The 21581-nt window shown below is 43.4% G+C and overlaps 2 protein-coding genes across 2 annotated transcripts in view; one reads left to right on the top strand and one right to left on the bottom strand.

Annotated features, from left to right (window-relative positions):
* Positions 1–21581, bottom strand: part of SFXN2 (sideroflexin 2) — a 156300-nt gene that overhangs the window by 58828 nt on the left and 75891 nt on the right. The window lies entirely within an intron of this gene.
* ARL3 (ADP ribosylation factor like GTPase 3) overlaps positions 1–21581 on the top strand; it is a 58118-nt gene that overhangs the window by 26022 nt on the left and 10515 nt on the right. The window contains exons 4-5 of the mRNA XM_054982323.1: positions 3892–3942; positions 5868–6053. Coding sequence (XP_054838298.1) covers positions 3892–3942; positions 5868–6053 — 237 coding nt within the window. The remainder of the gene's footprint in view (positions 1–3891; positions 3943–5867; positions 6054–21581) is intronic.

Genomic DNA, 21581 nt, shown 5'->3' with positions numbered 1-21581 from the left:
TCACTGAAATTACAAGGTTGGATCGGTATGCTCAGATTTTTTTTCCCTCTCCCCAGTGTTCTGCAAAACATACAGAAGAAGGTGCCACTAAAGTACATTCACATTGCAGACTTGCCTCTGTTTTAGGAGGCTCTTCTGTCATTGACATCTTTTGCAGATGCCATTTACCAAATACCACAGAAGTTTGCTTTCTGGCTATAATTCAGAATGTTGATTTTTCTGTCTGATATAGAAAGGTATACAGCTTTTGGTGTGCTGGGCTATACAATGCAGAATTTGATGGCTTTATTAGTGTTCTAAGAAAGTTTTCATTTTACTTTCTAGGTATTACGGTTTTGAAGCAAAGTTTGAAAGCATATTAGCAGAGGTAGCTAGAGACTTAAAAACCAGAAGGTCATCCTGGTATTCCCCTATTACAATCTCTCAGTCCTTGCCCCTATGGAAAAGTTATCAGCCACAGCAATCCTAAGCAAAAATAATAATGCTGGTTATTTCATTTTAATTAGCATATGTGCTCTTTAGTGTAAAAATAAAATGAAGCTCCCTCATGTCAAACAAATGGATCAAATGCAGCTATGGAGAATATAGGGTGTGTTTCCCAAGCATGCACTGCTGCTTCTATTTTGCTGTTTCCACAGATCAGCAGTAGTTCTAACCCTCCCCAACTCCATCCCGTGTGTGCTTTACTTCTCTGCCCTAAGCCTCTTTCTTCCCAGCTCCTGCCCGTCTCTTTCCTCCTCAGGGCTCATTTGAAGGTGCTGTAGGCGTTTCTGCCTGGAGGCAGAGACTAAGCAAGCAAGAAAAGGAGGCAGGCAGGTTTGTGCAACTGCGTGGCCTCAGACTGCAGAGACCTACTGCTAGACTAACAGGAAAGAGGACGAGGTGGCAGCCACTCTCCTCTGGAGCACCCCGCCCCTGTGTTTCTGCTGCTTTGAGGAGGGTGCATGAATTATTTCTGTCATTTGCTAAGCACATGTCTGGGCAACAGACTTTTGCAGATAATACTAATTTAATTTTATAAAAAGGAACTGATCGTGCCAATTTCACTCATGAGAGAAAATAGTCAGTTAAAGAAACTACATAACCAGCTGCCTCACAGAGCACTTTTGTCCTGCTCTCAAATATCTTGTGCTTAGCCAGTCCACATCTGAAAGGCTGATACTGCAGTTGTGTTTTTTGAAAATGCAGAAAAAGTAGCACAATTCAAATCTTTTAAAAAGACAGGATGCCTAGAAGGAAAATTACGGAATGCAAATGTTTCGCAAAAACATCATTTGGATTCTTTGTAACAAATGGATAAACAAATTATAATATTCTAGCAAAAAGAGCTTGTGTGGAAGCTACTTGTTCAATACTGGTGGTTAAATGAAGAAAACGAGGCAGTGCTGCCGATGGTCTCTTTCCTAGGAGACAGTCCTGCCAGAGACAGCTCCTGCACAAAGCAACACAGGACATAAGTGCTTCAGAAATACTGTTTTGCACATACATGATATTACTTTGTAATGTGGACTCCTTAAAATCTTTTTTTTAAAAATGTGAATCACCCCTCAAATTATTTAGTTCCAGAATACTATACACTTAGGTAAAACTATAGGTAAAGCTTCAAAATGCCTTGTATCCCCACATACTGCAATTAAAATCTATGGAATAGTTGCTGAAAATGATGCAGGAAGCAAAGAAACCCTACCAGGATAATCTTATCCCCTTCTGCTATGCCAGGTCTAATGCAGTGTAGTTGAAATTCTGTCCCTTCATAGCAGTGTCGGAGTTTCCTCTGGCGCAAGAGGATCCATTGGCAGAAGAAAGTATTGAGGGCAATTTCACCCAGATCTCTCTCCTCACTGCAGCTCACATAGCCTGTGGCATTCTGCCCACGAACTTTTGCAACTTCTGGACCGGCTTTTTAGATATCTTAGGGGACTGCTGGGGAAAGGGGAGACAAGAAAGATTCATGTCCATAAGCGATCTTCAGATAGTCTCTTGAATTTTGTGTGCACAGAGTAGGGCAGTCCACATAAAATCAGTTTTAGAACTTGCATATCAATGTTCTCACTTGTTTCTATGTTCATTTCCTTAGACTTCCTTCATAGCCTGCTTATCTTAGACTCCATTTTCATTTTTAAGTTTTAATCCTTCAGTAGAGTTTCTTAGACAGTCTCTATCCTGATCCACCATTTGCAATAACTATTTAAAGGAAAAGCAGGAACACAGAGGCCACACCAGCTTGGTGTGCCTTGAAGGCTCTTATAAGCACACTGCATGCTATCCAAAATGCCTGCCTTTCCTCCAAGCTGAAGAGTATTACACAAGTGAGAGGCCCCTCCAAGCATATTTTTAACACATGAAGTGATTGCACATTCATAAACGTGCAGGTGTGCTTGAATGGTAGATACTCCAGTTACCCACACCTGTGCTATTTGGAAGCTATGCACAGTCAAATAAAGGTGTGTATATTTGGATGATTGCATATTCAGACAGACACCTGCAGCCATTTGGCATGGAGCCTTCTAGATATTAGAAGCAGGCACTTAGCCTGTACCTACCTTGGTTGGTGCAATGCCGTACATTGTGGGGTTGCCATAAGCCTGTAGCCTCAAGTTGCAACTGAGACAGTTCTCACAAGTTAAGCTTAGATGACTAGGTCATTACAGAGCTGCCAGATACAGCAGAGAATGGGTGTGTAATTCAGTAAGTGCACCTTTCCCTGTTGAGAACTAAAGCAATATTTCATCATAGTAATAGAAATATCACATTACTGCAAGTATTATTGTTGGTATGATATGCCTAAAATTTGTTCCCATAACCAGTTCTGCACCTCCAGAAGATCGGCCTGGTGAAGCCTAATGGCTAGAACAAATCCAGAAGGATTCCACATTCTGTTTTACAGTGCAGTCCAAAGCAGAGTTCTGCCCTTCTATTTTTATTGAAGTGAATGGGTTTAGAAGGGTGCAACTCTGATAAGGACTGTACCGTTTACTTCCTGATTTTCAGTTAGATACACTTAACTGCATAGTGTTCAGTGCTGCTTCACTGGGTAGCTGTCATACAAACTCTGTCTACTAAACTTTTAGGATCTGTTTCTTATTATACTTTGTTTTGACAGCTACATTGTAAAGAGCTAGGAGGGCAGTAAATTCTGCACTCACCCCATTGAGAGACATGGGGCATAGGAGGACTGGAAGAACAGGTTCATTACTTGAGTGGGCAGAAGACTAGCAATGGCAGTATAGCAGGTAAACCCACCGCTTTCTACAGCATGTTCTTCTTAAGAAGACATTCAGTAGTATCTGCATGAGAGCTGTAGCTTCACCTAGCACCAGGAAGTAGAAATGCCCAGGCTCCATGCTGAACACTATCAAAAGGTGGAAATAAATGACTATTTACAGAGTGGTAACTGACCATGTAACCCCTTTTGGTAAGCTGACCATTGGTCATGCCCTGCTAAGGAGTGAAGAAAACTTTACTGCTCCTTTGCTTCTTCTGATGATGTATAGGCGTGTGATAAAAATTCTTCTCCATTTCTTTGCAGAAAGTTACTGGTTTGCCAAGTGTGACTACAGGCACACCAAGGCAAGTTATCACTTGATAAATGGTTTTCTGTATTCATCCCCAAATCTGTGCCTAATCTTAGCAATTTGTATCATCTCACTATCAGAGGATATTGGCCCCGTTCAGGTAAACAAATAAGTGAAGAAACAATTTTGTGCTTTTTAAAAAAAAATTAAAAAGGTATTGGAATCCAGGCTTCTTTGACTGCAAAACCCCTTTTACCAAATAAATGTGAATCAAAGTGGATGCTAATATTAAGGCTTGGTATTTGGAACTGATTGTTTCTTGGAAACAGCACTGTATTTTCAGTTTCATCTTGTAACTCTCCTGTTTTCTTTATAGATATATGTCATTGATAGTGCAGATAGAAAGAGATTTGAAGAAACGGGCCAGGTAAGTGATGCACAACTTTGGGAAATAAATACATGCCTTCTTTAATGCTTACAGAGTGCTGTCGAACATATCAGGTGGAATTCATGTTATAGTTTGCCTTGTTAAGAAAAAGCCAAGGTCCTTCTTCCATTAAATGATAGTTATCTGCTAAATGTATTCATGAAAACCAAATTTACAATGAAAATTCTTCAGGGTCCTTTTCAGCTTTCCTTGAATACGACAAAGAGATCTTGCCGCTTATTATGTATACATTTACAGTGAAATCCTAAGCAGGTTGCCCCTTGCAAACAATGTAAGAAGTACGAAGGGTTTTCCAGTAAGTCAGTCCAAGTTGAGAGAAAATGTCATTTTTATGCAGCTCCTTTTCAACAGCTGAGTAAACTTAATCCAAGATCTATAGGGCTGAATTCAGCAATGGTTAGAGGTATCATACCAATACACTACGAATGTAAGAACACTTCCCTGGGAGATGGCCCCATCGAATAAACCTCGCTAAAATTCTGAGCAGCTGTTTGAACTGATCTCATCAAGAACAATAAATAGCCAAAGTATCTGGCTTCCCTCATCCATATCATAGGGAATTTATGAAACATACAAGGAAATAGTAGCTAGTGCACAAAACTAGGCAAAGAGAGCCAGTGTGGTGTAGTGGTTAGGATGTCAGACTAGGGTGTGGGTGACCCAGGTTTGAATCCCCACTCTGCCATGGGAAGCTTACTGGGTGAACTTGGGCCAGTTCAGGCACTCTCAGCCTAACCTACTTCACAGGGTGGTTGTATGAATCAAATGAAGGGAAGAAGAACAATGTAAGCTGTTTTGTGACCCCTTTGGGGAAAAAAGCAGGGTATAAATGAAAATAAAAGATCCAAATAAGGATCCAGATAATGAGATGGAGATAAACAGCAGAGGTTCACAGAGAAAAATCCTTCATATTGCATTATACGTACATGGCTGGCTAAACACTATTTTGTACTTGGTCTCAATTCCTTCCATAATTGCAGATACAGCACTGGGGAAGTTGTGGACATCTGGCCTTCCATTGCTAAGGTGCTCTTAGGGTTTATTTAGTCACAGAATGAGGTTGGCAGGTTCTATTTCCCATTTTCTTAAGCCGTCTAATCCCCAGTGCATTAATTGATATTGCTGACAAATGCTGGGTGCATGAACTCATGACGCAGATGGTCAGCCATTCCTTTAGCAGTCATAACAGCTGCCTTTTATGAAAATGAGTTTTGTTTCTGGAAAGAGATTCCATCAAGTACTGTCCCATCTATGAATTACAGTAGATTAAACTGGATCAAAGTTCAAAGGTTGCTGTTAGCATTCCTGTTGAATTTGAAGCATCTGTAGGATAAAACCACCTGTTTTCAAGGGCTGCTTTACTATGCTGACAAGTCCAGCATGTGTTAGTTTTGCTTTGTCATTAATGCTGGTCCCCAGAGTGGGACAGGGATTGGCAAGGCACAAAACTGTTGCCCTGAAGGCAGCTGGGTAGATCAGAATAAGCTAAGGTCTCCTTGGAAGAATTTACTTCAAACTTGGTCTTTTTTTTTTTAACAAATTTTTATTGAAACTTGAAAAGTGAACAGTATACAAAAAAGAAGTTTAAACCTGTACAAAGAGATACTACATTTGCTATTAAATCCAAAACAAAATGTGTGCATATAATTACTCCTGCTAAAACTAACCAGTATGAAATTATACTACCCTAACTTAAAGAATAGCCTAAATATTAAAGTTGTTCATCAAATGCTTTGCTTCAAACTTGGTCTTGATCATATAAACTACTTGCTTATTTTGCTGTATATCCATACTTATTAGAACGCTAATGTATAGCATTGGTTTGAAAAGTACAACTATTTAAAGACAAGGTCATCTTTCAAGGGCATTTTCTAAAACACAACACATCCGTTTTGTTATTACAGGAGCTAGCAGAGCTCTTAGATGAAGAAAAGTTAAGTGGTGTTCCAGTGCTCATCTTTGCTAACAAACAAGATTTGCTTACGGCAGCCCCTGCTGCAGAGATCGCAGAGGGTCTGAACTTGCACACAATCCGTGACAGAGTCTGGCAGATTCAGTCTTGTTCGGCCCTCACAGGAGAGGGCGTGCAGGTGAGGAGGAAATATTTATGCTGGCACAATAGCTTTTGTATTGGTCTGAATGAGAACGGACCATTGGATACTCACCATGAAGGGTCCTTCTCCTCTAAGGAAAGGAGGACATCTTGATGGGTGATTCCCACCCTCTGTTCAGGGAGGCAGGAACAAATCTTTGCACTTCCTGTCTTCCTGGTGGGTGTCTCAGTTCTGGTGACTTCCCAAGCAGATCACATTCCGTAAACTATAACACACAACACTCTAATAGGCGATAACAAGAGAAAGATAAGAATAACAACAGGACAGGAAGTGAATCTAAAAATATGGCAGAAGGAGGAAAAGAGAGGCGATGTCTTCGGGAGGGACAAGATGTCCTCCTTTCCTCAGAGGAGAAAGACTCTTCACGGTGAGTATCCAATGGCGGAGGACATCTTGATGGGACCTCCCATAGCAGTGTCCTTAGTTACTGGGTGGGGCATCGCCTTCTGTTTGTACTATATACTGCAGCACCCTTCTGCCGAACGCTGCATCTGCTGAATCATAAGTGTTGAGCTTGTAATGTTGAATAAAGGTTGAAATGGTCGACCAGGTGGCTGCCCTGCAAACTTCTTCAACTGTGGCATGTCTGTTGAAGGCTGCATTAGTTGCGGTGGTCCGAGTTGAATGGGCTGTAATTCCAGTTGGTACATTTAGCTTCTGAGCTTTGTATGCCTCTATAATACATGCCTTGAGTGTATTACTGATGGCTGGTTTTGACATCTTCAATCCCTTGTTCAGTGCAGAGATCGAGATAAAGGAGGAGTTGGTTTTTCTGATATATTCTGTTCTACAGATAAACGTCTTCAGTGCACATCTTACATCTAGGAAGTGCCACAACTTTTCCTTAGGATGGGAGGGATTTGGACAGAAGGATGGCAAATAGATTTCCTGAGATCTGTGGAACAAGGAATTCACTTTCGGAGTGAATGCAGGATCCATCCTCAAGACCACTTTATCCTTACGAAATTCACACAACTCAGGGCTAACTGAGAGAGCCCCGATTTCAGAAATTCTTCTTGCTTATGTGACTGCTGTCAGGAATAAGGCTTTCATCCTCAACCACTTGAGAGGAATCTCTCTGATTGACTGAAAGGGGCCCTGGTTAGGGCGAATAGAACCGTGTGTTGGAAACCTGTACAACCATGGTGGGTCCTTTAGGGCTGTGCCCGTAAGAAAACGATGTATGTGTGGGTGTCTGGATATATTCACTCCATGGAAACGTGGTAGCACTGTTGCCAGGGCCACAACCTGTCGTCTCAGGGTCGCAGATTTGAGACCGCTTGCATGGCCATCCTGCAGAAATGATAAAATGGATCTGATCTTGGGTTTCAGGGCATTAACTCACTTTCTTTTACACCATCTAGCGAAGGCCTTCCACATCGTATTGTGTATCCTTGTGGTAGACTGTCTCCTGGAGGCTAATAGTGTGTTGGTCACTTCCTCCGAGTATCCCAATCTTAAGAAGCATTCCCGCTCAATCTCTAGGTGGTTAAATGTAGCCACTCCAGGTGTGGCTGCCAGACTGGACCTTGCTGAAGCATGTCTGGAGATACTGGTAGTGCTAGTGGTGGATGTGTTGCTAGCTGTTGCAGGGCAGAGAACCATGGTAGTTGGGCCAGTAAGGAGCAACTACTATTTGTAGGAACCCGAATGGGGAGGTCCACCTTGTTCATAATTTTTAACTGGAAGTGTCTCAGGAGTTGCTGAAGAGGTCTGGTATGGAGCCAACCCCACTGAATAGTGTCAGTACTTGAGATTAAGAGTGCCATCAGTTTGGCAAGAGTCATCAAAGATGAGAACCTGGCTTTGAGGATAGAATGAGACATTTCTTTTATCTTTTTTGCTCGTTTCCGTTAGGAAGGTGCAATTGTTTGTTGTGTTTATCAGGACTCACAGATGTTGCAATCTTTGACTGGGATGAAGAGAGCTTTTCTGAAGGTTGATTAGAAAGACAAAGTCCTGTAGGCACTGTATTTATTTATTTATTTATTTATTTATTTTATTCGATTTATACCCCGCCCTCCTCACAAATAGGCTCAGGATGGCTGTATAGTTCTTTCTGTATCTATCTGTGCTTTGGACTTGATCTTATTAGCAGATCCTCCAAATATGCATGAATGTGAATCCCTTGCTTTCTTAATTGTACAATCGGGTGAATCAGGATTTTTGTGATGACCCTGGGTGCTGTACAGAGGCCGAATGGGAGGGCTCTGAACTGCAGGTGTAGATCTCCGAGACAGAAGTGGAGAAATCGTCTGTGTCCAAGGAAGATTGGGATGTGGAGATAAGTTTCCTGCAGGTCCAGGGAGGTGAGAAACTCCCCTCGGTGCTAGGGATTTTGTAATTGATCTCAGTGACTCCATTCTGAAGTGTCTCAGCCTGATAAATTTGTTGAGGAATTTCTGATCCAGAATTGCCCTCCAGTCTCCATTCTTTTTTGGAACCATGAAAAAGATGGCGTGCAATCCCTGCCCCTGCTCTGTGATGGGGATGGGTGTCAAGGGTTCCAAACCCCTCAGCCCCGGCCCAGCTAAGGAGAAGGGACACAGGCTGCCTGGAAGGCCTTTTTCAAACAGCACACAAATTACAAAACAGGCAAGAAGAGAAAGTCTCACTCTTGAGTAGGTAGGCTCCCACCAGCTCTCCTATCTATCCCAAGACTGAGGAGTCAGGGAGCAAAGCTCCAGAGCCTATTAGGGAATTAACCAAACAGAAGTCTGCCATGCAAGGCTGGTTTGCAAGCGGAGGTCTCAACACAAGGTACTATTATGGTAGGTGGTTCTCGAGCACACACAGGGTGAGTTCAACAAAGATTTTATAGCTTCAGAGTCACAATAACCCACACAGGGTGAAAATACAATTGTTTATTAATCAGCATGCAAGGTTATCACAAAGCACAAGACAAAATATGAGAACAACACAAAAAAAACTATAGCTGTTAGCACTACATACCACAGTAATTCCTTAGGCAGCAAAACAGGTTGGTCTCAAAGATAAAGCAATCAAAGTCTCTGGTCAAGAGTCTACAAAGTCAAGCAGCAATCTCAAAGTTGGGAGCCTCCTTCCCTTTCACAAAACAAGCCAGAAATAGAACAAAAGGGCAAGGGCAGGTGCTGACACCCACCACAAGCTCAGACTCCATGTTTTTAGTAGCCATTTTGTGCTAGTTGAGGCCAAAGTAGCTCAGGCCTGACAGCCAATCCAGTTACAACTTGCCAACATCACCTGAGAAATAGGTGTCTAGTGCAAAAGGGAAGCGTGTCAAGCCTGCAGCTCTTGGCACACGACCCAGATCCACAGGTGCAAATTTGGTTGCCAATTAACTCACCAAAAAAAAGTTCAGCTATGGAGGCTCAACTTGACACCAGCTAGAACAGCTTATCTTATCTCAAGGACAAAAGTGAAAGTAGCTTGCTGCCAGTAAGAGACAAAGAGGCCTCTCAAGGGGGGAGAATTTCTCTTAGAAATGTAGCCTCTGAACTAACTCTCAAGAAATGGCTTCTCATACAAACTGAACATAGCATTTTTTCTTCACGGCACGGATGCTGAGAAGATGTTGGATGGCGGCCCATGTCCTGTGAAGTTTGTCTGGGTTCTTGTGGAGGGGAGAAGAGATGAAACAGTCCATGGGGTTCTTGCAAATTCTAGGGAGTATCCTCTGGTAACTGTCTCCAAAGACCAAGCGTCCGCTTGAGAGTTGATCCACTTCTCCTGAAAGTGCCAGAGGCATTCCTCCCCCCCCCCCCCGCTACTAGTAATCATCCATAGTCATGCTTTGCTCTGCTTGTTGTCATGCATTGGTTTGTCACTTCTGATTGGAAATTGCTTGTTGAATCAGTTGTATGGATGTCCCCTTCTGAAGCCTTGTTTGGAAGAGGCCCAGGATGAGCCTCTGCTGTCCTTATTAAATTTTGGTAGTACTCTGTGAGAGCGAAAGGAGTAATTGCTGTAGGGTTTCCTGTCACTGCGAGTCAGCGTTTTAGGCATCGCCTTTTTCTTGTCCCTGGTTTCTATGAGTATCTTGTCAAGGGCATCTCCAAACAGTCTGTCTCCTTGGAAGGGAAAGGCCATGACTATCGATTTAGAGTGAGAGTTGGTTTGCCAAGTCTTCAGCCATAGAGATCTTCTGGCAGCTGCTGTAGATGCAGTCCAAAGTTACATCTGCTATGAAGGAGCTGGCCTTAAGGACTCTGTTAGTCCCCTCCACTAAGCAATGGTTACTTGGAGGAATGAGCTGTAAGATTTTCCTGGTCCATCCGATGGTAGCTCTGGACACTGTTGAGGCTACGGCAGATGCTGGGCCTTTCTCAGAGCGAAGTCGGCCTTCTTGTCAAGATTGTCTCAGATCATTCCCTTGCCATCTGCTGATAGTAGGCCAGAAGATTGCAATGCTGCCACAGGAGCGTCCACTAAAGGCACCTGACAGAGCTGGTTAGTGAAAGATGGTAAGGCATACAATTTCTTAACAGATCCTGGGAAACTTCTATTGGCCATAGGTTTAGCCCATTCTGCCTTTAGCTGTTTTTCAAAAAAATCAGGGAATGGAAAGACCTTCTCTGTTGTGTCAGGCCTTGGGGAGAATTCCTTATTTCCCTTGGGTCTGCTTTTGGGTTGAGATGAGGTGGAACATGTATCCTCGCCTGATGGGGTTTCCTGTAATTCCAAGACTGCCATGGTCTTGGAAAGAAGGTATTGATAGTCCTCTGGTTTGAAAAATTGTGCAGACTGTTCAGGTATTTCTATATCCTCCTCTTCCTCATCTGAGAGGAATTCCCCCTCTTCCCTGTCTGAATTCTCACTGCCCTCATATCCTGTGGGATCCCATTGAGGAAGTTCTCTTTCTTTTTCTCTGGGGGGAGATTCTTTTCTAGCTGCCTTGGTGGGCCAGCTAGGTCTCTCTGTGAGTGGGGCACACAGTATTTTTCTGCCTAGGAGGAGAAGGGCAGGAGGATGAGTCAGAGGGATCTTTGTCTCTTCCCCTCACATAGAAATGGGCAATCTCTTCCCTCATGGTCTGCCTGATCACATTCAGAAAGTCCTGAGGCACTACTGGGTTTCCTGAGTAAGATGCATTACTCATGAGCAGATCTGTTCCTTCCACTCTGGATTCTGGGATCCTGGTTCCTGGATGCCCTTCAGCAAAATTCAAGTGGCCTTCACTAGGTCTTAGGGCTGTCAACTGGCTTATGGATGTGGTGAAAACCACTCCACAGCCACCTCCCGTTCTGTTGGCAACCACGTCGTCATCAGTGAGGGCAGAAATGGCTGCCACATTTTCTGAAGCCAGGGAGAAATGGCGCCTCTTTTTAGCACGTTTTGTTGCAGCAGCTGTTTCAGTGCAGGGGACGACAGATGCTATGCTCCCCAGATGAATGCCGATGCCTTGATCAGGAGCAGCTGTGAGGGGGCTTCTAACTCTCCTGCAGAGAGGAAGCCGTCACTTCCCTCACGATCTTCCATTTGGCGCAATCTGGGAGGCTCCGAAGGTTTTGAATCGGCCGCCGTGGCCAAAAGGCAAGGGAGAAAAAGAGAAAACCTTCCCTGTTATTGCTTAGAAGAAGCCCAGAGGGGAACTGGAAAGAAGGAGATAATAGCAAGTATTCAGATGTAGATTAGGAGAAGGAGTGGGACGCAAAAGTGAAAGTAAAAGTTTGAAAGCAACGCAGCCTCCCGAGGCAAGCTGCTCTCCCTGTTGAGGCAGGAAAAGAACTGAGAAACAGGGTGACACCCACCAGGAAGAACGAAGATTTGTTCCTGCCTCCCTGAACAGAGTGTGGGAATCACTCATCAAGATGTCCTCCGCCTCAGAGGGAGAAGGACACTGTTCCAAATCAGAGCATACAATGCATTTACTGTAAGACAAAAGATATCAAAAACTTGCAAGGGAGACCTGTTTTATAGGTTAAGGGTTCCCTAGGAGTTTTTCTCTCCTCATTAAACCTAGATTCTGCTGGCCAATCAAGCCACTAAGCTAAAGATGTCTTGCTTTTGTTTTTTAATACTGTCACTGCCTGCCGATTCCATATAGTCAGAATGGCTAGGTATCTTCACTTTCCAGTGTCCTGTCCCTAGCAGATAACACTTGCTCATTGCCTGTTTCTCTCTTTGTCTGACCCAAACACACACATGGAGTCGGGCATTTTAGGGAACTGTAGTGTAAAAAGACATTGAGTTGGATTCTGTTATTCCCTTTCACTCTAAGTAAGAAGTCTTGCTCTGCTGGAAGGAAGTCTCTTTAATTAGAACAAGACTCCTTCCTCTAATGCAACTGTCGTCAGTTCAAGAAAAAGGTATCATATGAACCAACTCATTGTTTGGTAAATTATGCCAGTTGCATGTCTTCTTACTAACCCTAAAAACTGCCGTATTTTGGCTACAAGGGTATTTTTCTCTCAATGTCAGTTTTGCTTCAAGGGTTTCATACTATGTCGGTCAGCTGTCACATGAAGCCTTTCTAGGCTGTTAAAGGGTGCTCAGAAAAATGATTTGGGGCAGCAACACTTATTCTTGTGTGGTAGGATGGAGGAATATCTAGCTAAGCAAAAGGAAACAGGGTCAAGTGCATCCAGTGTAATTTAAAGTCACACAAATGTATCTCAGAATAATGAAACTACAAACTGCATGGAGTTGTTCCTTTGGTTTCCATTAAATCCATTCAACACAAGAATAGAGTTGAGTATGAGATCTGAACAGGAAGTCTCTGGTTTAAAATCTCAACATGAGAATTCATATTTGCTTTGGAAATTGTAATATGACCAAAATCCAAGGATCCTTCACTGGTAAACTAGATGTTAATGGGATTTTGTTACAGTAAATTCTTTTGGAAGAAGGTTTAATATACAATTAGTTTGATGATTTGAATATACTACCCTTTAAATAGCTGATCATTTTTCTTGGAAATTTGAGTGGAAGAGTATGGAATGAACATTGATAACTACATTGATACTAAGTAAATGGCATGAACACAATTCCACCATTAAAAGAATGGATTGCCATGATCTTGAGAAATGGCAAAGTACGTATGTACATCGGAGAAACAGTAAAATCTGCCAGAGATGGTTCAGATCTCATGGTCTCCTTTTATGGACTTCATGAATGTGATGTATGATCTGGAATTAGTCACTCTTTTTAGGATAGCCATATAACAAATATTTTAATCATATTTTAATGCTAAAAGAAATTAGTTTCATACTTTTCTGCTATGACTAAAACATCTATGAAATAGTATAAAAATAATCTGCTGTTACCTGTAGTATCTCATGGATATATTAGGTCCCTACGTTATGACTTGGAGTTGAAATCAAAGCAGGGGCTTGCTCTCCCAAATGTTACCACTCCAGTCTTAAAATATACAGTACTCTCCATTACTAGGCTGAAAAAATGATCTGGTCAGGGCACAGAGTGAATTCAGCTTTTACCTACAGTCACCCACCAAGCCGAAATCGAAACAAATTTGAGTAAGAAAAGATACTGATTCTAAATACATCACAAGAAATGTAAATTAGGTAAACCTTCAAACTTTCTAACTAAATATGGCTGAACTATGTCTGATAAATATTATCTTGCCCTTAGAGGTCTATGCTTAGGTAGCAAATCTGTTCTCAAGAGAGACAGCCAATATGGCACTTTTTTTTTTTTTACAGGATGGACCCAATAGTGCTGATGCTGCTGGTATTGAACCAGATTTTCATTGGGTTAATTTTTTTTTTGCAGTGAAAGGTGTCATTTCATGCAGCAAAATGTGCAAAAGTTAATGTCCCTCTAGAAAAAAAAATCACTACAAATTTGGGATCCTTTATCTTTGCAAGTAATTGCTAGGAAAGAGATTGTGCTGGGCATCTAGTTGCAGGTTGCCTTCTTTTAAGTGGCAGTTGCCACTCTGATTGTCAACTCTGGGTTGGGAATCCCTTGAGATTTGGGAGCGGAGCCTGGGGGGTGCAGATTTGGGGAACGGAGGGACCTCGGCAGGGATGTAATGCCATTGAGTCCACCCTCCGAAGCTTCCATTTTCTCAAGGGAGACTGATTTCTGTTTTCTGGAGATGTTATAATTCTGGGACAATTCCAGGCCCACTTGTAAGTTGGCAAGCCTAGTTCCCATATTTTTACCTCTGTTTGGCCCCAGAAACATTGCTGAAAAGGGGGCCCCTTTTCATGTGAGCTGAGCAGTGTTGTAATAAGGGGCCCTTCATTTCAGCTCTGTCCTAGAAATAATCCCTGAGCAGACATTAGACTGTCTGATCTCCTAATCGTATTACTCATACCATTTCGTAGAGAAAGAGCTGCAGGAACTCATTAGCATAACTCATTAGCATATGCCCCATCCCTTGATTGGACCAAAATGGCCGGCCTTTGGCTGCTGCCAGACGGGGGAGTGTTTCCCCACCTGGCAGTGGCCCGATAAAGGCCCTTTTGGCCCCAATCCAGGCCAAAACAGGACCAAAATGGCCATTTTGGGCCCGTTTCAGCCCGGATTGGGGCTGAAATGGCCAGGACTGGGTCGGTGCTGGGAGGGGTAGGCTTCCCCCACCTGGCACCAACCCAATCCCAGCCATTTTGGCCCCGATCCGGGCTGTGTCGGCCCTTATCTAGGCCTAAACGGGCCTAAAATGGCTAGAAATTGACATTTTGGGCCCATTTCGGCCCCGATTTGAGCCAAAACGGCTGGGACTGGGTTGGTGCCAGGTGGGGGCGGCTTCTGACCCGATCTTGGTCATTTCAGCCCCAATCCGGGCTGTTTTGGCCCTTTTTCAGGCCGAAACGGGCCAAAAATTGCCATTTGGGGTCCGTTTCAGTCTGAATCAGGGACAAAATGACCCTAAAGTCAGGTGGGCAGGGCCACCTGACTTGGGGGAACTGCTGGAATGCCATTTCGGTGCGTTCCCCCTGGAAATGAGCCCTGAGTCATACACAAAACAACCTATTCCTCCCTGTTTCCTGGTATCAAAATATAACATTGAGTATAGCATAATTATATGCATACATTCTTTGCATAAACTATGAAAGAACAGCTACTGAAACTTTAACTGAGTGATGAAAGTGATTTGGCCAATTTTGAAAGGAAGTTTGAAATGCACCTCTCCCTTTTACCTTCCCTCTCATTCCCTCAGCATAACAAGTGCTTTCTGTTCCTATAACATTGTAATATATATAATATGTTAATGTGAGAATTTGACTTTAGTTTTACTTTCGTGCTCTGCATAATGTTTAAGTTGCAAACATTGGAAATCTGTTTATATACCAACAGAATATTTTTCAATGGCATTTACAAATATAGTTAGGGAAAACAAGAAGTCATCAAATTCTCTTTATTTTTCCCCACCCAGTGCTGAAGTGTAAGCGTAAACCTATGAACCCGTTACCCTTCAGATAGCAAGCAATGTATAAATTTGACCTTGCAATGCCTTTGCCAGAATGTTCTTGTAACCAGATAATATGAAGCTCCGCACTTTCTCAGTGGATTACTTACTGGTGCTTAATTAATATCTGTCCAACAATATTTTTCCACCACGACACATTAAGAAAGAAATTTAATACAGTTTAATACACTCTGCCCCGTGGCGCAGAGTGGTAAGCTACAGTACTGCAGCCCAAGCTCTGCTCACGACCTGAGTTCGATCCTGGCAGAAGCCAGGTTCAGGTAGCCGGCTCAAGGTTGACTCAGCCTTCCATCCTTCCGAGGTCAGTAAAATGAGTACCCAGTTTCCTGGGGAAGGCAATGGCAAACCACCTCGTAAAAAGTCTGCCAAGAAAACGTCATGATGCGATGTCCCCCATGGGTCTGTAATGACTCGGTGCTTGCACAGGGGACTACCTTTACCTTTTTCCCCCACTGTTTATTGCGGGCCTTGCTCATCTTCCTTTTTGGCTATCCTTATCCTACTCTTTTGCAGATATTTGTACACATAGGTGATGGGAACAGGAAGGCTGTTAGAATTAGCTCAGTAAAGTATTTTAATTTTCTGCCATTTATCATTAATTAGCCTCGTTGGGACCCTGATGGCAATTTCTCCAATGACCATAGTACCAAAGCAGGAGGTTGAACACAAAGCACTTCAAAGAGGAAGTGTGATCTGTCATGGGGTTCTGGCTATAGCAGCTGTTTTGCTCCTGCTATCACAGTGCCATTCATATGGATTCTACAAGTCCATTTTGATTTACAGTCATCAGATGAGGATCAGCACAGTCACATGTCGTTTGTGCATCCCAGTTACAGCATTCACAAATGCCTTGCTGACCTCAGTACACAAAGATGCTTTAAAATAGAAAACTTGTTTAGCTTTGTGATAACTCCAGTATCACAGACGGGTGAGAGTGAGATACTGGTTTGCTCAGGAATACTCAGTAAATCAGTGAGTTGTGGGCTCAGACTCCATTAGACCGTTAATGTCAACAAGACTACACTAATTTGGCACCGGCATGTTTTCCTCCCAGAATAAGCTAAATAACTGTGCCTCTGTTTCTCAGTGGCTTACGATGCTATTTGCACTCGCTTGTATTAAAATCTATACCCCATGAAGACAAGAACTATGCCAATATCCTCTGCAGATTTAGTTCAATGCCTATTAAGTTACTATATGCTAAATAAGTATAGCCCGTGTAAATCTTTTTTTAGATGAAAAGTCTGGACCTTATTAGTTTTACCTATTTTGCTGTGCTGATGGCCATCCAAACTCTTTTCACTGGCCTCTGTTTTTGGATATGGCAGTTTTTCATAGCCATGATAATTGAACAATGAAAGTGTGCTGGTCATACAGACTTACAAATAGAATGAAACATTGCCTGCAGAACACATTGCCTCTGAGTGGAACATAACTGTAGGGCTCTAATCTAGATCTAGCTGTGGATAATCAGCTGCATGTTACTTGGTGGGTCTGGGTGAGAATATTTATACATTCTTCGGTGGTCCTAGGAGTCTTGGGATATACCTCCTCTTCTCCGAAGGCAGAGTCAGTCAGCTGATTTTGATCCCACAGGGCAGGGGCTTGTCCATGGAATCGCCAGTCTTTCTGGCCCTGCTGAGCAGGACGTCTTCAGCAGCGCTCTGCAGAGCGCAATGATCCCAGTGAAGAAGAAACTGCCAGAGATGAGCTAGACATGGTGGCGTGTGCCTGTAATCCAAGTACTCAGGGAGGCCGAGGCCAACAGGCAGTGTGGAGCTCACATGGGAAGGAAAAGGCCCTACTGCCCTACCCCACCCCCATTTCACTTGGAGTGACGGCGAGCATTAGAGCTGGAGGTCCCTAGGTTCTCCTAGATTCCACAGCCGGAACCGCAAAACTCCACCAAGGTTCTCCACCTTCGGGCTGGGAGGAACCACCCTTGGATGGCCAGAGGGTGCAGTGTTTGAGTTCGCAGTAGCCTGTCATGGAGACTGATATTATTGGGAACTCCCTCAGGCTTGGAAGGAGCAGACTCCAGTAGCAGCATAGGAGCTGCTCCAATCCCCGAAGCCCCAACTGAACCGCAGTAAGATTGATCCAGCAGGGAATGGGGCCCACAAAAGGAGGGAGGAGAAAAGAGTAGCAGAAGCCTTGGAGCCAGCTCGCCCCAAATGAAAGGAAGCTGTCTTTTATTTTTCCTCCCTTTGGCTGGGACTTCTGAGGTGTGCTTTCACTTTCGTATTTTCCATTTGGTGGAGAAATTCTGTTTACACATTCTTAGATGCTATGCTGTGGTCAACAAGAACCATGAATTGCAGACAACCAGGCACAACACTTAGCTTTAGGACAATTTGCCCCAAAGCCAAAGTAACCACAGTTCCCTTCAAAGACATCAACCTATCTGGAAAAGCAATGGATAAAGGAAAGCAGACCAAACATTGAGAAGAGGGTAGTACCTTTTCCCCCAACAAATCTGGTCAGAATACCAAAGGACCAAAGAAGGGAACTCAGTGTGTCTGCACAAAGGCAGCAGGCATGATGGTGATTGGAGGGCACTTAGAATGCTTGGCAAACCTTTGGCAGCCAACAATAAGAGACAGGCGGGTGCTGGATACTGTGATCAGTGGAATTCAACTCTGTGCCACCTAGACCATTTTCCTCCAGATCCAAAAGAATTTGGTCAAATAAAACAGACACCTGGTAAAAAGAAGTCAGAATGAAAAGGCTAAAATTTGTCATGACTGCCATTAGAAGGGAGATTGTCGGACTTCCATCGATCTCTCAGAGGCACCTCCAACATCGAGTCCTTCCTTTTGACCTGAAAACGCCACCCAGGATGTTAATCAGAATTCTAGTAGCAGTGATAGCATGGCTAGGCCATGGAGAGTGGCTCCTTTCCCATATCCGAACAATGTCTTGATCACGGTTCCAGCCCTACTTCAAAGGTGAAAATGATAAAATGGATGGTAGCCTGTGTGTGGAACCATGGATTCATGGTCAAGGAAGAAAAGACCAGCTTTACCCCCAACGCAATAAATATTGCTCCGCAGGGTAGTGATAGACATGGCTCAAGTCAGTTTTTTTTCTGCCACAGAAAAGGCAACGAACAGTCAGTGATGACATCAGAGGTCTTAAGAAAACAGAAGGTGGAAGTGATGCTCCTGGCTCAGTGGCTGGGGATGAGGGTATCCTATCAGAATGTCCTCCAGGAGGCAAGGTTCCAGACCTGGGCACTCCAGACCTGACCTGTTACCATACCATGAAGTATCAGAGCACAAGAAGTCCAAGATAGTTGAGTTGTTAGAGATCCTCAAACAAGAGAACAACCAATGGCTGTACCTCATTCAGTCTCACGATGGTATCCCACCCAGGGAACCAAGGAGAACAGTGATGACCATACACGAGTCTTTGGGGATGGGAATCCCACACCCAAGGAAGAATGGCATAGGGCACCTGAATGAATGATGGAATCCCAGGATCTTCCCACAGGTCACCATATGTTTATATAGACATAAGATCAGCTTGAATCTCTGAAAGATGTACACGTAGCAGACCAGAAAACTCCCCGGTGGACTAGCTAAGCCAGAGAGTGATGGATGCTATAAAGAGAGATTCCCCAACTCATCTACCACAGTTTTTGGGAAGGCGCAAGAAGAAGAAACCCTCAAACCATAGGGATAGATGCTTTGAGCATCAGGCTGCCTTCACACATCCTGTACGCTTTCCCCAGTACAACTTTTTACAGAGCTGTTCAGAAGATCACACAGTAAAGTGTAGAAGTGATACTAATAGCAGTCTTAAGGTCCAGAAAGACATGTCTCAAAACCCAAAGAATCTTTCAAGCATGGATCCCTGGCACTTCCCAATGAAGAAGGACCTATTGATGCAGGGAATAATACCACACCTTTGACCAGCTCTGATAAGCCTCACAGCGTGGAGGTGAATGCAAACAACTAATAGGGTTGGACTAAGCAGAAGGCTTAATTGGTACTATGTTAACCTCCAGAAAGAGTTCCACAGAGTCTATAAAAATCCCTACCAAGTTCCCAGAAGAGTACATGGATAGAGGCATGTAACCTTTCAGGGCTAATTAGGGAGTTACTATCCTTCCTTCAAGAAGGGTTGAAGAAAAGTCCTAACACCAGCATCCTTGGACCATCTCAACAATTAGGAGTTCTAGGGAAGGACATTCCCTTATACATCACCCTCATAGCAACAGATTCTAAAAGGGGACCTCATTGTCGAATCCTCCAAGAACTCGCTGATTTTTCTCACGTGAAATCTTAATTTGGTATTAAGAGCTTTACCTAAAAGATGTTTTGAGTCTATGACTTCATGTCCTCTAAATGAATTGACCTTTAAAACCATATTTCAGAGTGGAATAAAATCAGTTAGACAAGTGTCAGAATGGCAGGTACCAGCAGTCGATAGAGGCCCATGCCCTTTCCTTCAAGATGGTAGAGCAAGTTATGAACAGAATCAACTTTCTTCCGAAGGTGAACTCCATGTTTTCATAGAACAGAATAGATAGTGCTTCCCTTCCCCTGTAGTACAGAAGAGATAGTACTAACCTAATCCAAAGCATGGGAAGGAAAGGGAATCTCACTACTTTGATATACATAGAGACGTGAGATTCCACTTGGGCAGGACTAAACAGTTTTCACAAGTCTGGAACACTAGATGTATGTTTTCAGGAGGTCCTTCTTGGGACAGAGCGTGTCCTTTTCTTGGCTAAGTAGGTAAAGCAGAGGGTACATAATTTTGGCATGTCAAACCAGAGGTCTAGAGATGCCCCTAGACATTGGGGCACACTCACTAAGGGAGGTAGCAATGTTGACAGCCTATAAATCCTTTAGTCAGTAGAAACGATTAATAAGGCAGCCACATGGAAATCAGTATATTATCTCATCAAGAAATATAGGATAGATAAGTTGTCCTCCCTAGAGACAATCTTCAGCAGGAGGGTATCACATCACAGCCCCTAGGCCTAGAAGTTGGACTACCCATCATGGGGCACACTGCTCTTGTATGTCCCAAGAATGTGGACTGCCCCACTTCCTGGACCACGGGAGAATGGAAGATTTGTATTCACTTACCGTGAAGCTTCATTTCTCAGTGGTCCAGAAGTGCAGTCTTACCCACCTAAGTTTCTTGGGGGGCGGCTTCTAGGATTGGATGAAGAGATAAGACGATAGTCTTCCACTGGCTTCAAGGGATGGACCTTTCTATTTATTAAAAAAAATGGGGGGGGGGTATTTTTTCCTCTTGGTATTGTGATGAGGAGTCAGGGCTTGGAAACAAATTGGTGATTCCAGGGACAAGCCCCTACCCTCCAGGATCAAAATCAGCTGACTGACTCTGCCTTCAGAGAGGAGGAGCTATATCCCAAGAGTATGGACTGCCCCACTCCTGGATCACCAAGAAAGGAAGCTTCACGGTAAGTGAATACAAATCTTCCATTCACTTTGACATAAGATTCACCCAGTTCAAAGGGGTTTGGGTAAGCACTACAGTGTGGATGGAGATGCCAGGGTGGTGCAAAAAATTACAAGGAGGGAGGCTAACTCTGCTTCCAGATGAACCCATTAGTTACCACTTTTAGGAAGCTGCAAAGAGTACAAACTGTGAAGGCGAGGCTTGTGAATTGTATAAGAGTCCTATCCCCTCCCCTGCCCCATAATTCAAGCACTCTGTGAATGTGCATCTGCTATACCTATGGGAGATTGCTTCTATACTGAACTTTCTTTGTAGGACTGGGGTGCATCACCCTAGTAAGGAAGGTGTCCAAAGTGTCTCTTTAGCATTTAGTTGCTTTTGAAAACATACCATAGTAAGGGAGGTTTCGTTGAAAACTGGATCAGGTTAGAAGTGTCTGCCTCTCTTTTACCTTAGAATCGATACTAGTGTTCTCCAAATGTGATGAGTTTAAAGAAAACTTCATTTGTGCAGTGGCTCTGAGATGCACAAGAATTTTTATACCATGTCTTCAGGATAAAGGAGATTTATGTAGAGACCAAGTTAATAGGGGTGGGTTTTGCAAAGGCCCCAGGGCAGAGTATCAAAAAAAGGATAAATAATGACACCAACAGTGAAATCCCATGCAGAGTTACTCCACTCTAAAT

Source organism: Eublepharis macularius, chromosome 6 (assembly GCF_028583425.1).
Source record: "Eublepharis macularius isolate TG4126 chromosome 6, MPM_Emac_v1.0, whole genome shotgun sequence".
Taxonomy (NCBI): Eukaryota; Metazoa; Chordata; class Lepidosauria; order Squamata; family Eublepharidae; genus Eublepharis; species Eublepharis macularius.
The sequence above is the reverse complement of the archived record's forward strand: the minus strand, read 5'-3'. Positions and strand labels throughout refer to the sequence as shown.